This window comes from Phascolarctos cinereus, unplaced genomic scaffold (assembly GCF_003287225.1).
Source record: "Phascolarctos cinereus isolate Bilbo 61053 unplaced genomic scaffold, phaCin_HiC Scaffold_5;HRSCAF=322, whole genome shotgun sequence".
NCBI classification, from domain to species: Eukaryota; Metazoa; Chordata; class Mammalia; order Diprotodontia; family Phascolarctidae; genus Phascolarctos; species Phascolarctos cinereus.
In genome coordinates, this window is record NW_027555958.1 from 32,990,394 (window position 1) to 33,012,242 (window position 21,849).

Genomic DNA, 21,849 nt, shown 5'->3' on the forward strand with positions numbered 1-21,849 from the left:
AAGAGATGACTGGTAGCTTTGGAGGAAGCATAAGCGGGTCAGTGATGAGATCAAAAGCCAGATTACAAAAGATTGAGAAGAGATTGAGAAGTGAGGAAAGGGGAAGAAGGATTTGAGCCCACATCCTCCGACGCCACAATCTCAGCATTTTTCTATTCCTTCAAAGTTTATCTCAGGTGCTGAGTCTCCCACTGAACCTTACCTGATTTTTCCTACCTGGAAATTAGAATTCTCTCCCTCCTCAGATTTTCTTAGAGGACTTTGACTAAATCTCTCTTTTGCTTCCCCCTCCCCTTGACTTGTACATATCTGTGTAGGTTTGAGGCCTCTCCTTAACCCTAAAATCACCAAGTCACCTAGCTTTCCTGGGCCTCAGTTTCTTCACTTGTAAAATGAGGGGGTTGGATGAGATGGCTTTGGACATCTCTCCCAGATATAAATCTATGCTCCTATGATGCACAGACAAAGAAGGAATGAATTTCAAGTATGGGGGATTGTGCAAATTCATGGAAGAAGAAGAAAGCAGGCAGAACTGGAGAAATAGTAGTCCAGTTTGTCGAGAACACAAGGTGAAGAGTAAGGTGAAATAAGGTCGGGAAGGTTTGGCCAAATTAAGGCATTCGTATTTTATCCAAGCAGCAATAGTGTGCCACTGAAAGTTTTTGAGGAGGACAGTAACATGGACAGATATTTACCTTATTTGGCATTATTTTGGCAGCTGTGTGAAGACACTGGAGACAGGGAGACCAATGGGAAATTTATCACAGTAAATCTATTTCATAAGAGCTTGAATCTTGAGTGAAGATAAGGGATCGGATGTTAAGAGATGCTATTGAGGCGGAAATCTACAGTACTTGGAATATGATTAGATACAAGGAAGGGAAATGGAAGAGTCCAGGTTTCAAATTTGAGTGACTAGGAGGTTGGTGGTATCCTCACGAGAAATAAGGAAATTGGCAAGAGGGGCAGATTTGGGGGAGAAGATAAATTTCATTTTAGATATGTTGACCTGAGATATGGGTGGAAGATCTGAGGGGTGTATGTGTGTGTGGCAGGGGTTTGGAGACATCCAGTAAGCATTGGGGGTTGTAGAACTGGAATTTAGGGAAAAGATGAGCATTGACTATATAGATTTTCATTTCCCACTAGCTATTCTGCTTGGTTTCTGTTCTTCAAACATCCTACTTCCCCCCAGGACAAGTCATCACCAGAAATCTCAAGATTACTTCAGTTTTGGTATTCATAAACTCAATATCCAGTACCCTTACCCACAGGATACTCTCTGGCAACCCCTTACCCTTTTTCATTTTCCTTTCATGTATGGTCTTCCCCCACTAGATTTTAAGCTTGTTGGTGGGGGGGCATGGACTGCTTTTCTTTTTCTTATCTGTAACCCCAGTGTTTAGCACACTGCCTGGCATACCCTGGGTGCTTAATACATGTTGATTGATTGATTAGGAGTCATCATTAGATGACTCTAATTATAGAGGTGACAATTGAATCCACAGGAGTCAAAGAGATTGCCAACAAAGAATATATAGAGAGGAGGGAAGAGGGTACCAGACTCCTGAGGGACACCTAGGCATATATATATATATATATATATATATACACACACACACACACATATATAAACACTATTAGAAGCAGCTTGGATTGGGCGGGGGGGGGGAAAGAAGACCAGTTGTCAGGTGTAACTGGTTGCGTTGGTCAGGATTATTGTTATGGCATGTGCCTTTCTTGCTGTGATTGCTCATTCCTCAAGTGCATCTTTGATTCATCAATAACCAAGCTCTGCTCCAAACCTGCTGCTCAATGATAGAGGATTCTCTCTCTCTCTCTCTCTGTGTCATTCTTGCGTCCCTAGTACAGTGCCTAGCATATAGCAGGTGCTTCATAAATCCCTAGTGATCAACTGATTCAAGGAAAATGTTCAAGCTAGTGCTACTGCTACCCCTTTGGTATATTAATCTGATAATTATTATAGAACTAACTACTCCCCTATAACATTATTTCACTTAGCAGTTGTTTTTTCTGAAACCAGTTGACAATTTTCTGCTCTTAATTTAAATTCCCTATTAAAAGGAACTCTATCCTCTTATAAATGATTACATTGGCTTTCTGGTATAACTCTTATGTGAGTTTGGGTAGTATGAGACAATTCTGCCTATAGCCTGAACACTCCAGATGAACTAAATATTGGTGTCCAAGATTTTTCAAACCTGGGAGGCCTGATCATGAGGAACAGATTAGTAACTAATCTCAAGGGTTTTGTGACTATTTACCTATTTCCCTTACATGAGAAAGACCATGGACTATTCATGTGCATACCATCTTGGTTTGGCTTGGTTTTTATTGTGCAGTATTTAGCCTAATACTTAGCCCAAAGTGATCACTTGATAAATGACTTGGGTGCTCTGTATTGTTCTCTGCACATACTATGGACTCAATAATGTGGCTAACTGATTGCTTGGAGTAAATATTGTAAATTTCACAGAATCCTAGAATTCACAGAGGGTCGGTAGGAACCTTGGTTGACTATCTAGATCCCACATGTATAGAGGAATCCCTTCTATGACAAGTGGTATTCTAATCCCCACATGAAGAATTTCAGTGATGGGGAAGACCATCTGTTGAAGTAGGACATTCTACTTTGGGTCAGTTCTAATTATTAGCAAGTTTCTCCTTAGTCTAATTTAAAGTTGATTTTTTGTAATCCCCCGCCCCCCCTACATTTTTCTGCCCTCTGGGGAATAGCAATTCAAGTCTTATATATCTTCTATATGACAGTCTTTCAAATACCTGAAGACCCATCATATCTTCCTTCCCCCCATCCCAGTCTTCTTTTTTCTAGGCTACCTATTCCCAGATCCTTCCACTAGTCCTCCCATGTCATAGTCTTGTGGGAAGTCAATATAGTGTCATAGTGTTGTGGGAAGCCTGGCCACCCTCTGAGTATGATTCCTTACCAAAATGTGGTACCCAGAATTGAATCTCTACCCAGATGTGTACGACCAGGATGATTCAGTAGGACTATTACCTCCCCGACTCTGGCCCCTATGCTTTGATGTAGCTTTGTTAACTGTCACATCCCCCAGATCTTTTTTTTTTTCTCCTGAGAACTCTTGGTTAGCTGTGCTCTTCTCACCTGGTATTTTTGCAGTTGACTTTTTGAACCCATGTGTAGAACTTAACATTTGTTCTTATTAAATCCCATCTTATTAGAGTTGTCGGATTCATACTCTAGCCTAGTGAGCTTTTTAAAGTGGTCACCTCAACACAATACCTCCCAAGTTTTGTTTCATCGACACATAGGCTATTTATGCATTTATCTAAATCACAGCTAAAAATGTTAAATTCCAAAGGAATCAGTCTCTCATCAATCGAAAGTATCTATTAACTAACTATATACATCTCCAACCTCTAATCTAAAACTAGATATTTATCCCTAGACTTATTACCTAGAGGAACAAATAAATTACCCTAAAAGCTGTTATTTTTTTCATTAGGATCATTCCCTTTACAAACCACATCCATTTCCTTTCTAAGTTCACGTGGCTTCCTGCTGTGTACTTTTCTTGGCTAATTCTCCCTCAAGTATAAGGTCCCCTCCCCAGCCTCTAAGGCATTTGTTCAAGGTTCTCACCCATAAGCTTTGTCTTCACTTGCCCTGCCTGCTAGGTAGCTCTCTGAAAAACATTGCTGGATCACTTATCTGAGAACCGTACCTTACACTTTGAATTCCTTGTTCTCAGGCTCCATTGTCCACCACCAGGGGGCAAAACCCTTCAGAACAATCTTGGCTTCTCGACAATAATTCTCTACTGCAGAGGGACCTTGTGTGTCTCATTCTTGATGTAGCCTCCCCACTAATTATTTCAACCACAGGGCACCAGAGACATTACAAAGGCCCAGCACAGAGGGTTCTCTTAGCACTTAGGCAGTCAGCAGCCTGACAGCCTATCAATTTAAAAGGAGGCATTTGATTCAAGCATGTTGAGTGACAAATAAGAAGTGGGTTTTGATGACTCCCTAGGTCTCCATAGGATTTCTCTAGCTTTGATACTTATAGAGATGTTTGCCATAATATCCCCTCACACAGTAAGCATATCAACTCACAGGTTTAAGGACTGGAAGAGATCTTAGTGATGAGTCTCATGGAACTCAACCTTTTTGACTGGTGAAGCCTGTTTATGGACTCCTTAAAGTTCTTAACTGCACAAAAGACCTAGGATTACAAAGCAAACCAATCCTATTGAAATAGTTATCCAAATATTTTAAAAACAAGTTCACCCCAGGTTAAGAACTCTTGAAATAGTCAAACTCGCTCATTTTACAGGTGAGGAAATTGAGTAGAAAGGTTGAATAACTTCCTCAAGGCAACAAAGGGAATAAATTGTCGAGCTGGGATTTGAACCTATGTTCTCTGATTCCAGATCTCAAGCTTCTTCAACAATTTTGAACTCTCTCTTCCATCTCTGATCTCTATTGGCAGGTTTATCTTTCAGTGCCAGTTTCTGTATTTTTGTTTTGTTTTGTTCCGAATCATGGTTGTCTTTTTTTTTTTAAGTGTATAGGTCTCTTGGAAAATGAATAAATTCTTAAAAGAAATGTTGACTTCCACATTTCTCTTTTCAGAAGTAATGAAAACTAGAGAGGGAGGAGGGAGAGGGAACTACAAGGGGGAAGATTCTGTTGTCTCTAAGAATTTCTGGACACCAGAAAGGAATGGGGGGTGGGGCAGAACCAGCAATCGGTGCCCTTAAACTGCCTCTAACCACACCCTTCTCTTTCTCCTGGGTTCACTCAGCCTCTGAATCAGGGAGGAGGTAGGGGAGAATGGAAATAGGGGAACCTGAAAGTAGTAATGAGGCAATCCATTTTATAACATTTAAATCCATTGCAGCTTTTCTGGAATTAAAAAAGAAAAAGAGCCTAAGCTTCTAGGGAAAGGAAGACTTGGGAGCATAGAAAGAACAGATTGCCATCCAGGTCACAGAGATTTCTCCTGGACTCCTGGGGAAATCAATCAACAAAAATGTATTAAGCACTTACTATGTTCAAAAGACACCGCGTTGGGCACTGGGAATACAGACACACACACACAATAAAATGATCCCTGCCGTCAGTGAGCTTACAGTCTACTGGAGGAATACAATATATTCCCTTCACAGATGAAAAGTTACTAAACGATGGAGGGTGTGTGCTAACAGTTTGGGGAATCAAGAAAAACTTTTTGAAAATGGCCCTTGAACTGTGGTTTGAAGTGAACTAGGGTCAAAAGAGGAGGTGAGGATCATTGAAAACCTTTACACACGCAGACAGATGGTCTGTTATGTATGGAGAAAAGCATATAGGCCAATATGACTAGAACTTAGAGTTCATAAGGAGGAATAATCTATCAACAGTAGGGAAAGATAGACTACAGCCACATTATTCAGGGCTTTAAACGCCAGAGAAGCATCGTAAAGGCAATGGGGAGCCACTGAACATTTCCCAGCAGGTTAGTGACAGCTCAGTGACCCCTGCCGCTAAGAAGGGAGAGCATGAGCACAGGGAGACCACTGAGGAGGCCACGCTAAAAGTCCGGGGTTGAAGTGATGAGAGCCGGGACTAAAGCGGTTGTAGTCTGAGAGAAGGGGATGATGTTTGGGAGAAATACTCAGACTGTGAACTAGACAAGAGTTGGCAGTGAACCGGATGGGGAGGCTCGAGAAGGGAAGGTGAAGAGGGAAGACCATATGGCACTATTAAGATAGGACAGCCTTGTTAGACTGTCTTAGACTTAGAGGCCGGAGGGGCAATCTAGGTCAGCCCCCCTCGTTTTACATTTTACAGATGAGGAAACAGGCCCAGAGAGGGAGAGTGACTTGCCCAAAGTCCCATCCACAAGAAGTGACAGAGGCAGGATCTGAACACAGCTCCTCCAACTGCGAAGCCAGGCGAATTTCCTCGGTGGAGAGTTCGAGTCTCCCGCTTTCTTCTGGGCACTTATAGGTTCACTGCTTTAGAGCTAGAAGGAACACTTCAGGGGTCATCTAATCCACCCCTTCATTTTACAGATGAGGAAACTGAGGCCCAGGTGGGTGGAGTCCCTTAGGCTAAGGCCATCTAGTCCACCCCTCCTTCGTTTTACAGATGAGGAAACTGAGGCCCAGGCGGGTGGAGTCCCTTAGGTTAAGGGACGGGGCCCAGAGAGGGGACGTGACTTGGACGCGGTGCCACGGCGGCAGCGGTGGAGGGCAAATTTGAACCCAGGTCCTCTGGCTCCAGGGCCGGCGGTCTCTTTCCCCAGCCCAGCCCTCCTCCTAGCGCCCTCTCGTTGGGAGGAAAGCCAGAGTGGGGTGGAGGCCGGGGCGGGGGCACGCACGTTCGCTAGTTGCCGGCCTCGCTGCCTCGCTGCCTCGCTTGCTCGCTGCCTCGCTTGCTCGCTCGCCCGCCCGCCCGGCAGCTCACGGGTTAAGGCGGCGGCGCGCACGAGCCGCGGGAGAGGCGGTTGCTGACAGGTGGCGCCTGCGCACTGGGCGCGCTCATTGTGCCCGGCCGCTGCCGAACCGCCCGCCCGCCCGCCGGCCCGCCCGCGCGTCAGTGTGCGAGAGTCCAGCGCAGGGCGCGGAGCCGCGGGCCTCGGCCTCGTCCTGCTCCTCCCCCGGCCCTCCGTCCCGCCCCGGCCCCGGGACCCCCGCCGGCCGCCGGCCCTCCCCTGCCACCAGGAAGAGAATGCCCCGCGCCCAGCAGCCCAGCAGCGCCTAGATGGCTTTGGTCACGGTCCAGCGCTCGCCCACCCCCAGCACCACCTCCAGCCCCTGCGCCTCGGTGAGTCCCGGCGGCCGCTCCTGTCACTGCGGCTCCGCCGCCGCCGCCGCTGCCGCCGAGCCCCAGCGGGTCCCGCCGAGCGCTACTGCGCACGCGCCACGCGGCTTCCCAGGCCCTGGCACGGAGCTGCCCCTGCCGGGGGGGGGGGGGGGGAGGGCGGCAGCTGCGGCCGCCGGGCTCCGTGCGCCCCCCCCAGCCCGCTGCCGCCGCCTAGCCTTCCTCGGGCCGTGAGCCCGGTCCTAGCGCCCCCTCCCCGCAGAGCGAGCGCTGCCGCGGGGACCCCCGCCCGCCCGGGCTGCCGCCGGACCGGCTCTCCGGGGCCCGCTGGGACCACCCTCCCCCCGCCCACGGCTTCCTGGAGGGCCGGGGCAGAGGCATTCCCCCGGAGATGCCATCCTCTCCTCATTGCTCATCATCAGTCTCCTTCCCGGGTGGTGCGGGTGTGCTTGGGATGGCTAATGCACGTCCAGCATCTTCGTGGGTGGAACTAGCCAATAGCCTCTTCGCATGGTGTGACTTCCTTTTTTTTTAAAATTACCTTTTTTTCTCTGCTCCTTCATCTCTCAGGGTGTTGCTTCAGATAAAATTCATTTTGAGAACAGCAAGTGATTTTGGTGATTTTGTATTAAGGGCGGGGGGGGGGTGGAGCAGCTGGGCAGGTCCTATGAACCACTGATATTGGGAGCTGAAAAATTCAGTCTGTTTAATCAAAAAATGAATAAGAAGCAAAGAGGAATTTCCCCCTGAATTTTATTCAGCACTATAATAATTTGAATTGATTTTTTCCAGTTATCAAGCTTACTCTAATCATTCTTAAAGGGTGGTGAATTAAGTGTTCCCAAATTGGACAACGACGGTCAATAAGAATAGTTCCATCTTTCAGTATCTAAACATGCCGGTAACATTTGTAGTTAAAGGACCACTATACCAGTAGAGGAATGAGCTTGGCTATCATAAAGACATCCACTTTGTTTAATTTCAGGAGAGTTTCCTGGCTGTGTATAGTTTATTGCATATCATTCTATGACATGAGTCATTTTTGTGGCATGGACGGTGGCCACACTGACTACAGTGTCCTCATCTAAATATGACTGTTTTCTTCAGTGATTGGATTATTTTTTCTATTTCCTGATGACAGAGCTAGGACCAGAAGGGTGATAGTTACAGGCATAATCTTCTTGCCAGAGCTGTCCAGCTGTAGAACTATGTTAAAATAGGGAGCTCTCCATAGCTGTGAATATTCAACGAGAGACTGGACAGTCACCTGTCAAAGATGGTATAGAAGAGATTCTTGCTCTAGAAGGGAGTTTGGACCTGAGGACTTCTAAAGTGCCTTCTGAGGTTTTGTAACTCAATTATTAGCCTGCATTTCTGCCTCTGCAGGCAAGAAACATAGGAATGAGAATTTAATGATTTTTATTCTTGCCTGTGGTTCTTGAAGAAGTAGGGGGTCCCTCCCCAGGTTGTGTATAACAAGATTCTTATCATATTACACTATTGAACTTTGGGAAGAGCAGCTGTTTCCACAGTAGACTTTGGCCATGTATTTTGCAAAAGCTTATGTCACGAAGGAGGAGTGCAGAGGCGCTGTTGTACAGTGGAAAGAAGGCTGATCTCGGAGTCGTTGAGACCTGGGTTCAAATCCCTGACTAGCTTCGGCACCACAGACAAGTCATTTAACCTTTACAGATTAGTTGCCTAATCTGTAAAGTGCCTGCCATACTTAACCTCATAGGTTTGCATAAGACTCAAATGAGACAGTATATGTAAAGAATGCTGTGGACCTTGGAGCACTTTAGAAATGTCACTTATTATTATTATTATTATTGCCCTGCAAATAATCTAGTAGCCACAAACCCTAAAAACTTAAAAAGAAACCCAGTAGCTAACTTAAATTGATAGTATCAGGTGATGAGTTAGGAAAAATTGTAGTTTTTACTTGGGCTCTGTAGAGTTGCAGTCAGGAAGGCTATATTTACTTTATAATGATACATATTTGTAAAGGAGTGTAGCAAGTTACATCCATCCTCTTTAATTGAATGGGTATGCACAAAATGCTTCATGTATGGTAAGTCCATGTCTGCTGGAAGGACTTAATTGTCTGTTCCATACCACCAAGTCCATCTAATCCAATGGCCAGAATGACTAGATGTGCTGGGCTAGTCTGGTTTTTTTTAGGTCCGGGGCTCTGTTCCTGTCTGCAAAATAGGCTTAGGAAGGTATGAGGTTGATGAACACTTTTTTTCCACCATGTAGATTTTTGGTTTTAATTACCTGAAGGGCAGATTTATTGGCCTGTTTTATCTTGTGAGCCTGCTGTTACCTGTGCCTTTAAATTGTCTTCAAATTGCACTTCTCTTATTAAGTCTCTTATTAAGCTTCCTTTTGCCACAATATTAACTTATCCTGTAGATATTTAGATTGAAATCTTTCTGCTGCATGGAACAGTTGGTTTGAAAGTTCTTTGAAAAGTCTAAGAATCGTAAGAGAGGTAAAAGGAATAAAGCGATGTGTTTTGATCCTGAAAGTTTAAATCATTTTATTGATCAGGTGAATTCTTATGTCTGTACTGTGGAAACTTTACAAGCAACTGTGCCCTACTCTTTTTTTTAGCATTCAATAAGCATTTATTGAACTTAATAGATGGCAGACACTGTACTAGATACCGTTGCTGTTTGGCTGTGTCCAACTCTTCGAGACCCTGTGGACGACAGCATGCTAACACCGTCCATGGGGTTTTCTTGGCAAAGATACTGAAGTGGTTTGCCATTTCCTTCTTCAGTGGACTAAGGCAAATAGAGGTTAAGTGACTTGCCCACGGTCACACAGCTAGGGAGTGTCTGAGGCTGGATTTGAATTCAAGTGTTTCTGGTGCCAAGGCCAGTGCTCTATCCACCAAGCCACCTAGCTGCCTCCACTAGATACTGTACCAAGATGTGTAAAACATAAGGCTTGTTGATTTAGAGCCTAAAGAGGGAGGAGGGACTCAGATAGCATCTCATCACACTTCCTCATTTTACAGGTGAAGAGGGTTAGGCTCAGAGAGCTTAAATAACTTGCCCAAGGGGTCATGCAAGTGGTTCAGTGGCAAAGTCAAGATTTGAGCCCGAAGTCCTTTGATTCCAAATCTAGTACAGGCACGTCACGGGACGTTTTTGGTTTCCCAATGCATATAAAAGTTTTGTTTATGTTATACTGTAGTCTATTAAGTATACCATAGTATTATGTCTAAAAAACCATGTACATACCCTAATTAAAATTACTTTATTTCAAAATTGCTAATCATATCTGAGCCATCAGTGAAAGTCATAATCTTTTTGCTGGTGGAGGGGCTTGCCTTGATGTTGATGGCTGCTGACTGATCCGGATGGGGGGGTGGCTGAAGGTTGGGATGGCTGTGGCAATTTCTTAAAATAAGACAACAGTGAAGTTTGTTGCATCAATTGACTCTTCCTTTCACTTGAACACTTAGAAGCCATTGTCGGGTAATTAATTGGCCTAATTTTAATATCGTGTTTCAGGGAATAGGGAGACCGGAAAAGAGGCAGTCAGAACACATACGTTTATTGATTAAGTTGGACGTCTTATGTGGGTGTGTCCCAAAACAATTATAACAGCAGTGTCAAAGATTGCTGATCACAAATCACTATAACAGATGTGATAATAGTGAAAAAGTTTGAAATATTTCGACAATTACCAGAATGTTACACAAAGAGACAATATGAGCACATGCTGTTGGAAAAATGGCGCAGATAGACTTGCTCGAGGCAGGGTTGCCACAAACTCTTCAGTTTGTATAAATTGCAGTATACCTGCATTCTTTTGAGCTTCAGGATCTTACAGTCTAGTAGGAGAGATGAGACCTTCTACAGAAATAACTATAAATAACTTATTTGTGCCCCTTGAGTGACATAGACCCATGGTTTCTAGTCTGTGCGCAGAGGACTTCTTGGTAGAACTGAATTACTGCAAGTGGTTTGCCAATCCACCTGCTTTTTGTAGATTGAATAATAACTTATTTCACAGTATTATTATTTTTCAAATCTATTTAGATGCTACTATGATTAATAAAATGCAAATTTATTTAAAAGTATTACCGTATTCATAAAGCTTTTTGTCATTGTGTATTTTTTCAGTCAATGAATACTAGTAATAGATTTACTATTATGTGCAGAGTCTGAGAAATTCTTTGACCTCTAGACGGGGTTTTCATATGCAAAAAATTGTCAGCTCCAGGCATGGATTACTAGTGTTGTAGAAGTTCAGAGTAAGAGGGGGATCAGAACAGTTTTCACACTCTGGTATTTGACTTAGCCCTTGAAAGACAATTCCACTTTGGAGACAGGCAGGAGGGAGGTATCCTGCAAGCAGTGCAGCCGGGCTTTGTAGGGAAACGGGAGAGAAGTCTGGAAGGGCAAGTAGGGAAACACAGTGCCTGGGTGAGGAGTTTGAATTTTATTCTGTGCCCTTGGGGAGCCGCTGACGTTTGTGGAGTGGGGAATTGGCATGATCTTGGAGGCAGTACAGACTTGAGGCTGGGTCACCACCAAGTGCGTGGTAAGAAGGGTCTGCATGCTGATGGCTGATGTGGAGATAGGAAGGAAGGCACTGATCAGTTACGTGCTTGAGGTGGGATCTGCTGGGCTTGGCACCTGATGGTGTGTGAGGGCAGAGGGAGGCAGGAGTGTCACTGACGGCCCGAAGGGTTAACATCTTGCCGTGCAGTAATCTTACTTAATATCTGGATCCTTTTATTTCCTAAATAACAGTAAAAGCATCTTAATACTCCCATCCTAATTTTGTAAATGGTGCATATTTTTGGTATGGTCATCTCATACCCTAATAGCAACAGTACCTTACATATATTTAATGCAGTATGGCTTTTCTGTTTACTTTTCTTGTATAGACAGTTATAACAAGCTTGGTTTCCCAGCAAAGCGCACCATAAACTGCAAATCAGATGGGGGGTGGGGAGGGTGCAACTGTTGGAGTTGAGGCAGAGTGTGACTTGGGGAGAGGAAGGGAAAGGAAGGGAGAGCTGCTAGAGATAGGCCGTAACAGGAAGTAATAGGATAGCTGATGTTTTGACAGGGAAGGAAGAGAGAAAAATCCATAAACGACAAACATAAGAGCTATAAAAGCACAACAGTCTGAGGCAATTTACCACAGCCCCTCCCTCCCACACCTCCATTTCCCTTGAGGGCATCATTCTATTATGCAACATTAGCTATTTCTAATGATGAGCTTGAGTTGTAAAGAAAACTGAATTATGTTCAGTATATTCTGCTTATACTTTTTTAAGATGGTAGGGAAATAGTATTTACTTAGAAAACTTTCTATCAAAATGTTTTATATCATAAAAAATAATTTTGATGCCATAGACAAGAATTACGTGGCATAAGAAGGCTAGGTTTGTGATGTGGCCCATATCAGTGACATCATGGATCTAATGAAGGATTAAAATGTTGAGGTTTGGTTGCTTAAAAGGGGTAAATTTCAGTTATATGGAAAATTCACTTCAATGGAGTGTTGAAGGACAGATAAGTGAGCTTTACTCATGTTGTAGTTATTCTGAATTAGCCATATCCTTCTCCCTGGGCAGAGATATTGGAAGTAAGAGAAGCATGCAGCTAGTCTGTGTGAAAAAGAAGTATTTTTAAAAGTTTATGTTGATTCATTATTTTTTGAAAACTATATTTTGAAATTTCTCATTAAAGAGAAATGTAGCTTGGGTAAGAAATCATAAAAAATATACCAAGTTCCTCCTCTTTCTTGATCTCTTCACTATTTTGTTTGTGTCATCCCAAAGTCAGGTACTCAACTTCATAGCCACCATGTGAAGTAAATAGTATATTTATTATTTTTCCAATTTATAGATGAGTAAATTGGGGCTGTGAAGTTAAATAATTTGCCTAAATTGTACAGTTAGTGAATAGAGCCAAGACTTCTGACACTAAGCTCATTTTGTTGTTGTTGTTTTGTTTTGCTTTTTCTGAATGTGCCATCACACTGCCTTCAAACCAAGGATTCTTCACCTTTTTGTGTCATGGATTCCCTTGGCAGTCTGAGGAAGTCTGCAGGCCCCTTCTCAGGGCAATGGTTTATCGCCTACATTAATAATGGAAGGAAATTCTGGATTTCCCTCAGAGGCTGATGAAAATAAAGACGAATTTCTCCCTCCTCCTTTACCCTGCTCCAAGTTCACCTACCCCTTGAAATCTGACCGTGGACTCTGGCTAAGAAACCCTGCTTTAGATCATGATTTCCAAAAACAAAGGAATGGTAAGGTTCAGCGTAGGGGCAGTTAGATGGCACGGCACATAGAGTGTCAGGTCTGGAGTCAGTAAGGCCTGAGTCCAAATTCGGCCCCAGTTACTTAACTTGCTGTGTGTGACCTTGGGCAAGTCACTTAACCCTGGTTGCCTTAGTTTCCTCATCTGTAAAAAGATGGAGAAGGAAATAGCAAACCACTCCGGTGTCTTGGTCAGGAAAACTTCAAAAGGGGCCACAAAGAGTGAAGGCTGACTAAGCAGCTGCGTCAAGGGTAAGCCTGCTGAGAGCTGTTTTCCGCCCGTTCCTGCAGCACAGCAGAAAAGCGGAGGGACTCGGGCGTAGTCCACTCCTTAAAATGTGCGAGGCGGCCAACCTGATCCTCCGCTGTCCACAGAAGACGGTGCAGCTTATACTGCAGTGCAGTGGGCTGTTGTAGGTGGAGCCGACCCAGGAGACGGTTCAGATATTTAGGGATTTAGAGTCAAGATAGACCTTAAAACAGCCAATCCAACCCTCTCATTTCACCGATGAGAAGCTGAGGCCTGGAAAGTTTGAATGACTTTCTCAGGATCAGTCATCCAAGTTGTAAGAGCTGCCATTCAAACTCCTGACCTCCAATATAGCCTTATTTCCACTGTGCCGCACTGCCTTTAAATAATTTTAATGTATTATGCATAATATGTGATTTATATATTTTGTGTTAGTTTATTTTTGCATTTATATACTATCTTTCCTTCATGGAGAGGATGATATATATATATATTTCTGCATGTACTTTAATGATCATTTATAGTGTATTTTATAATCTTGATACAGAAAGAGAGATAGACCGTGTCTTAATCAATCTGCAAGCATTTATTAAGTGCTTACTGTGTACCAAGTTCTGCACTACATGCTGGGGATATAGAAAAAAAAAGCCCCCAAACAGCCACAGTCCTCAGGGTGTCTATAGTGAGGGAGGCAACGTGCAAATAAATGAGTACGTAAAAGATAACAACGAGGTCTTGCCCCCATAGACCTTTTCTTGTTGCTGTCCTGGGTCCTCTCTTTCAACCTTGAACACACAGTTCAAGTAGGTAAAAAGAATCCTTTTAGCATTAGTGTACCCTTGAGTGGAACCCCCTTTTGGTTCTCCAATAAATGTTTATTAGATCTAATGACTTCTGGAGGTACAAAGCCGTGGCTGTGTTATTAGAGTCGTGGGGTTTTAGAATTTCAGAGCTGCGGGGGACCTGAGAGATCATCTATTTAATCTAATGTTTTCTATCCCGTTCCATCCAAACCCGTTGTTTCATGAGAAGTTTTGAGGCTAGTGATATTTTCCATTCTTAAATGCTAAGTCATTTACACGTGTTTAAAATAAGTGGAAAAATACTTGGTATGAAAATAAGCTTAATCTATTCTATTTTATCACCGAATTTCTCTGACCCTTCTTTTCCTCCTGGGAGTATTCTATAGTCTCCAGGTCCCCAGCACCAGAAATGTATGGATTCCATCAATATTTCATGTCCCAAAATGTTCTGTGGCCTCATTAATTTGGAAAAACCAATTTACCCTACTCTCCTTGTTTTTAGATTAAGAAATCGGGACTTGGAGTGACTTGCCCAGAGTTAACTAGTTAATGACATAGCCAGGCCCAGAGTCCTGATTTCCTTCTGCTTTGGTTCTGTGTTGGTATTATCAAAGGGCAGAACAGCACAGGGTCATTATGATTTTGGTCATCAGCTCCCAGCCAGTTGTTTATAAGTCCAGATCATTTGGTTCTGTATATTGCTTTATGCTGCAGTCTTCAATTAGAAAAATTACCTCCTGTGCACCCTGTGTTTTTGAGCTTTAAAGGTGACTTCAGTTGGGTATTTGAGTTCCTGACTCAGACGGCAGTCAGACCAAAGTTATGTATTCTGGTGTGTGATATATAGTTCAGATATGATTGCAAGAAGAATCTCCGTATCATAGGAGATTTCCAGGGCCCAGAGCTCTCTCGAAAAAGAAAGCCTCACAACGACAAAACAATTTAAACAGTTTCGTGAAGTTCATTTCTAACTGGATGTAAGCTCTGTGTTGTTATGTACTTACTGATGGATTGGTCAGTTAAGGGAGGCACTGTGATACAATGGAAAGAACGTTGGCCCTGGAGTTATTGGGTTCAAATACCGTCTCTGAGACTGCCCATGTTGCCTTGGGGGTGTCCCCTACTCTCCCCCTGTCTTCCTTTCCTCCTACATAAAATGAGGGCATTAGGCTGGATGTGTAAGTCCTCTCAGAGCCTTTCCAGCCCTGGTTCTAGGCTTCTCTGTGCCCCGGTTTGTCACCCTTATTCACGAGATTGCTCACGTGTGTTCTGTCTGGCTAACAGGATGATCAGCTTCTTTAGGACGGGAACCTACTAATAGTGACGTGATAATGACATGATAACCAGTTAGAGTGGATTTGAATATTCTTAAAGGCATCAAGTTAGCTTCTGAGGAGGCTGTGAAAAGAAGGGGAGGAGAAGCTCTGTGCCCTTGAGGAAGCTCCTGATCTCAGGGCACCAGATGGTCAGACCCATGCTGCTCTCTGCTGTCCCTTCGTCTGTGTCTGACTCCTGTGATTCCGTGCTTCTCTTCCTGCGTGGGTTTGGCTGGCCCGGCCTTCGGACTGCTCCGGTGCCAGTTTCAACCTTATAATGTACTCTACTGCTTGGGGATTGGCTGACAAAACTGGATTTTATTGTAAGATTTAGATCCCACCAGGCTGAGTTCCTGGAAGGCAAAGAGTGGCTTTTGCCTCTTTCTGTAGCACCAGGGCTCAGCACAGTGCCTGGCGCAAAGTAGTCCTTAATGAATGTTGATTGACTGACTGGTTGTGGACTGAGTTTCAAGCCACAACCTAAATATTGATAAGGCCCTTTACCTTATAGGGCAGCTAAGTGGTACAGTGAATAAAACTCTGGGCCTGGAGTGAGGGACACCCGAGTTCAAATCCAGCCTCAGACTCTTTAGCTTCACCTCTGTCTGCCTTAGTTTCCTCATCAGTTAAAAATAAAAAAAGAATAATACCTCACAGGGTTGTTGTGTGGCTCAGGGGAGATAATATCTGTAAGGGGCTCAGCACAGTGCCTGGCACGTAGTAGGGGCTATAAATGATAGCTGTTACCTGCCTTGAGATGTGCTTGAGAAGGAGAGGTTTGGGTTTTCCTACCTTCTCTCCCTCTGGCTTCTTCCCTCCACACTGGAGATGACTCTCACAGCCGCAGACATTCCTGCCCTTGTACCTCAGGTGGTTCCAGCCGCACACTCAGTCAGTGGGTAATTTTTTTGTTTCATTCTGGGCCTGTGATTTCATCAGTGTGCAGGACTCTTGGGGTGGACATTCCCTACACTGCTGCAGGTTAGCAACTCTTCTGGAATTGGCAGACTGAGAGTTGCCTAGGGTCCCCAGGAAGACATAAAGGGGCTTGCCTGAGGTCACATGGCTAGGTGGTGTGTGAGGTAAGACTTGAACCCAGGTCTTCCTGACTGCAGGGCTGCCTGCTCTTCCAACACTACAGTGTGCTGCCCCTGTAGGCCGCCGCCCTTGTTCGGAGAGCTCTATCTTTTTTATTTTTTAACCAACAGACCTGGCTGTGCAGAGGCAGGCGTGGCCATCTGCCACCTAGCTCTCTGCTTCTCTCCTGATAAGACATTTGGCTAAATGCTGCTTGTCCAGAGAAAGTGTCTGGTGAGGCACTCTTGGCTCCTAAAGCTGATGAAGATCCCCAAGGTTCTGCAGCCTTCCCAGAGGAGTGACATCTTGCACTTACTGGACTGAGGAGGCCTTCCTTGAAAACAGATGAGGAGGCGGGGTAAAGCATGTTCCTGACCAGATTTTATGACATCTTAAAATATATTTTCTTGTGAATTTTCAAATTTGGGCTCTAGTTGTTATCTAACTCCATCCTTAATATAGAACACATATTCTTCTAGCTTTCTTATTTCTCAGAAAATTTGGCCAAAGCCATTTCCTGAAAATTTGGGATGTATAGACCAGAAAACTGAAGCCATCAGTACCTCAAAATGTGGACTGAGGAGCCTCCGTTTACTCTGGGCCTGGTTCTCCATTCCATTCTTAGCCCTTCCAGTTCTCTTGTGTGGCTCTCACTTGAGTCACAACAATCTCAGAAATTCTGCTACTTGTTCTTTGGTATGTTAGAATGACTTTGTGAAGCAATACCCTTTCCAGAGCTTCCCCTGAGGGTGATGAGGAAGGTGTTTTGCCGGGGTCAGAGTTGCATTCACGGCTTGTTTCTGGGTATTATTAGTCTTTTCACTGGGCTTCCTATGGAGCTTGCTGCTGTTGAAGCTGGCTAGAGTGTATGTGGTTGTCTAGGCCCTAGAAGCCAGAGAGTGAGTCTTGAGAGTTGAGCATTGATGGGGTTGAAACCCTCTCCTCTGCTCTCCTCTCTTCCTTAAATAAAGCCACCCTAGGTCTACATGTTGTTTATAGCTTGAGGCAGAGAACCGATGAAACCAGGGAATTTTTTTTTTTGATCAGGAAGGCCAAAGCTAACCACTCCTTCAGTTTGATGACAAGAACAAAAAAAAGATCTGAGCTATAAAGGGGAGGCCATCTTTTAAAAGAATCCCTAAGGTTCCCTCTGCTCATTGAAGCAATGACTCTCCAATTGCTGGATTAGAGACTTCTCTACAGGAGAAGCAAGAATTTGAAAGATGTCTCTCTTCCTAATGACCACATTCAGCATTTATTAAGCAGGGCTCATGTTTGACCACATTATATAGCACAACCTTCCTTGTTGTTGTTTTTACTTAATTTATTAAAAGGGTATGTTCCTTTCATGGTTTGAGAAAGTGATTGTGAATTAGAATGAAAGGATCACAGTCCCTTTGCCCTAATATGGGCCATGAAAAATCCCCAACAAAATAATTCCCAAGTCTCTCACACTAATAACTACTGCAAAATGATTTGGGGCTGCTGATTGTTATTTAGAGATCATTTTTCATAACATGAATTTGGGGGGCAAAATGTTGACTTTAGGGCATTCAGTTCGATTCCAATAAACAGCAACCACATGCTGGTGGTCTTTGGGCTATTTCCCCCCCCCCCCCTAATTGTAGAGATCTCTTGTAGTTGTCAGGCTCCGTAATGGAGTGTGTTGTGCAAAATATGAATTTGTAATAACCCTGGAGAACACTGCCCAGGATGACTGATGTAATTGTAGTCTTTAAAAATCTCTCTTGAGAACCTTTGAATTTAGTAGACTGGCATCAGCACCATATTAATCGGTTGGATGTGCTTGGTAAGCTGCATACTGCAGATAACTGCAGCCAGGTACTGAGTTTTTGTGTAGTCAAATCAGGACTGTACTTCTAGGTCTTTTAAACTAGTGAATCTATAAGTCATTGGAAAATTGGATGGAAATTACCAAAGAGTTTGAACAGAAATGTGGGAATTCCCAAGGCTATGAATGGATTCACGGTTTTGAATATTTCTTTGTGAGGGAACACAGTGGATGAGGGGAATCATTTATCTGATCTAGCTCTATCAAGCATTTGGCAGTTGAAATTGAGTGCAGCTGGGAGAGGATGCATTTCTAGAGAGCCTGAAGGAGCATGTGAACTGGATGAAAAGGGCGTTTTCGAATGGGATTTAAGCATTTTGTATCAAACCTTGTAAGAAAGTACAGGCAACTGTTGCTTTCCATAGAAAGTGAGTATTGGAGAAAACCATATAAATGTTCCTATTCTGGTATTGAGTCTTTCTCTGACCCTACAAACAGGGACTTTCTCACAGTTTTATGCTGGTCTTGTAGTTTTCTAATAAATCTCAAAACCATTTAGAATGATGGTAAATAGAATCTGGTTATACAAGGTAGAGCCAACATAGGAAAGGATTCTTTGCCAGGTCAGGTTTTCCTGCAACTTGAGTACTTCACTAAAATCTCTCTGAGAACTACGGGCAATATTTAAAATCAGACAAGTCAGGAGTGCTTAAAGGGAATGTAAGCATTCCCACAGGGCTCCAGTTTTAGAATCATCTTGAGGGAAAACTTTGAATCCACAAAATAGAAAAATCAAAGGAGTTAAGAGTTGGAGGGGATATTAGAGGTTCTCTAAGTCCATTATTCTGATACATCAATTCCGTCCTGATCCTTGACAAATCATCCACTCTCTGCTCAAAAATCACGCTTTTACTAACTCTTGAGGCTGCCTATTTTTCATTGGACCCCCTCTGATTGTTAGGAAGCGCTTCCTTAGAACTAGAAGCCTTGTCTTTTGTCCTTTCCTCTTAGATTTTCCCTTAGGAGTCCCACACATGCTGAAATTTAAAGAAGCCTCTAATGCCTTTTCCACGTGACAGTCTTTCAAATACTTGACAACTACTATCCCAGTATTTTCAATAATATTGTTTTGTAGGAAAAAAATGAAAAACAACCCTCCTCCCAAACTGGTTACCCTAGGAAGAGAAGTGCTTTGGAGGCACAGGGGAGGGGTGGGATTATGCATCTGCAAAATGTGTTAAGATTGCCAATCTGTAGCAAATTACAGCAGTATGTCTTCTGCAGTTGGTTCTGATCTGGCCTTTCTAAATTCTTTAAGGAACTTTCAAAAGCTACGTTTTGTAGAATTTGAGCCTGTTGCCTTTCTCAATCCTCATTTGCTTTGTTAGCTCACAGGTTCTGATATCTTTTTCTGCTTTTCATTTCTAGTCATAGTTATGTGAACCACAAAATTGGACCTTGAGTGTTTTAGTAGAGTTAGTTTATACTAGCTTTTTATCTGGGAAAGTTTGAAGAGGAACTGGGCAAACATTGAATTCATGGTTACATTTAGAAATGCCAAACTACACCAAAGAAAAGATGGTGCCAATGGGAAAGGATTCTTTGCCAGGGAAGGTTTATGTTGGAGCAACTGCAAAGGACAGGCACCCAAATGCATTGTTGATGAAACTGTGAATTGGTCCAATCCAAAAAAAAAGACTTGAAATTATTTCACTAAGTATGCTGAGAATTTTTCATGAAATAATTCCTTATTTTGGATTTTGCTCATTTTCCCTTGATTTATTACTTTGCTTTTTAACTTGTCAGCTTAGAAACTGGCATCATAGAATTCCTTTTAAAAAAAATTTTTTGCTCTTATGTTTTCTTCTTTTCTGAATATCATCTTTTCCTCTTCTGTGTCCAGAGAGCTCTCCCATGTAACAAAGAATTTTAAAAAAACGTAGAAAAAGAAAGCAGTTCAGCAAAACTAAGTGCGTCAATAAACATCTGACAAGTATGGGTTCCACACCCATAACTCTCCACCTTTACAAAGAAGGGAGGCTTGTTTTCTCATACTTCTCCCAGAAGTACTTAGTTATCATAAATTACAATGCCATCAGTTTTGTTATTCTGTTGCTCTTTCCATCTACATCATTGTCATCCTTGTGTATATTGTTTTCCTGGTTCTGCTGACTTCTCTCTGCATCAGTTTACAGAAGTCTTTCCATGAGTCTCTGAATTCTTTGTAGTCATCCTTTCTTATGGTACAATACATTACCTTAATTTACCAGTTTGTTTAGCCATTGCCTAATCAGTGGGCACCTACTTTGTTTTCCATATCTTTGTTACCCCAAAAAAGTGTTGCAACGAATAACTAGCATAGGTCTCTTCTTTCTGACTTTGACTTCCTTGGGAGAGGTCAAAAGGATAGGATGTGCCTACAGGATATGAACATTTTAGTCACTTTCTTAGCCTAATTCCAGATTGCTCTCCAAATGACTAGACCAGTTCACAGCTCCTTCAACAATGCTTTTGTGTTCTGTCTTTTGTAGTCCTCCAACATTGTCTATCTTTTGTCATATTTGCCAATTTGCAATATTTTTTAAATTTGCATTTCTTTTAGTGAGTTGGAGCAGTCTTTCTTATATTTGTGAATAGTTTGCAATTCTCTTCTGGAAAATTGTTCATATAAATCTATTGAAGAATGGCAAGTAGTCTTATATACTTGTCAGTTCCATGTATACCATGGTTATCAGATCCTTATCACAGGCATTTGATGCAATTAGAAATTGGCATCAGAGAATTTCACAAAGATTAATAGCAGGTAAGCTCTCTCAGGCACATTTTTTAAATTATTGTTAAATCTTTCTGGAACACATAGTATTGAAGAGTAAAATTATTTACACGTTAATTACCTTTCTGTAGATTTTTCTATCCTGTCAATTCAGACCTGAAAAGATAGTTCATCTCTCTGGTTAGTTTATAATGGATTTTTTTTGTCTCAGATACTGTTCCTTTGCAAGTGGACTTCATTTGGCCTGTACAACGCTGAGCACAATGACATTCCCAGTTAGGGATTTAAATGCTTTTTATAGTGAAGTCATCTTTACATTTTGATTATTGCTTAACCTGAGTCATATTTGGATTATATTGCACTGTGTCTGGCTTTATATACAGTAATACAGTATCTGTATACAGTATTATAGATAGTATATAAAGTTTACTTTTTTATACAGTACATACAATATTATGTGCATACGGTACATCATTTTTTTTTAATCTACTGTTAAAATTTTGCTGTTGTTGACTGATAGGGTCTTGTTTTATGGTTCCTTCTGTGGCTTTTCTTGTCGGAACTAAATAGATTTGAAAACAGTGAGAATGTAGAGAGTGTGCTTACCCCGAGGTGCTTTTAAAGCTAATGAAAAGTTAAGTTAGAGGTTGAGTTTTAAAAAAATCTATTCACTAAGAGTATAATTTGAGCTGGATTTTGCCGCAGAGCTGAGAAGGTCTCATTGTGCAGC

General features: G+C 42.7%; 1 protein-coding gene across 2 annotated transcripts in view; it reads left to right on the forward strand.

Moving 5' to 3' along the window:
* Positions 1-6,568: 6,568 nt before the first annotated feature.
* Positions 6,569-21,849, forward strand: part of SSH2 (slingshot protein phosphatase 2) — a 255,357-nt gene continuing 240,076 nt past the window's right edge. For both annotated transcript variants that reach the window (XM_020963302.2, XM_020963303.2), the window contains exon 1: positions 6,569-6,816. In XM_020963302.2, coding sequence (XP_020818961.1) covers positions 6,754-6,816 — 63 coding nt within the window. In that variant the 5' untranslated portion in view covers positions 6,569-6,753. The remainder of the gene's footprint in view (positions 6,817-21,849) is intronic.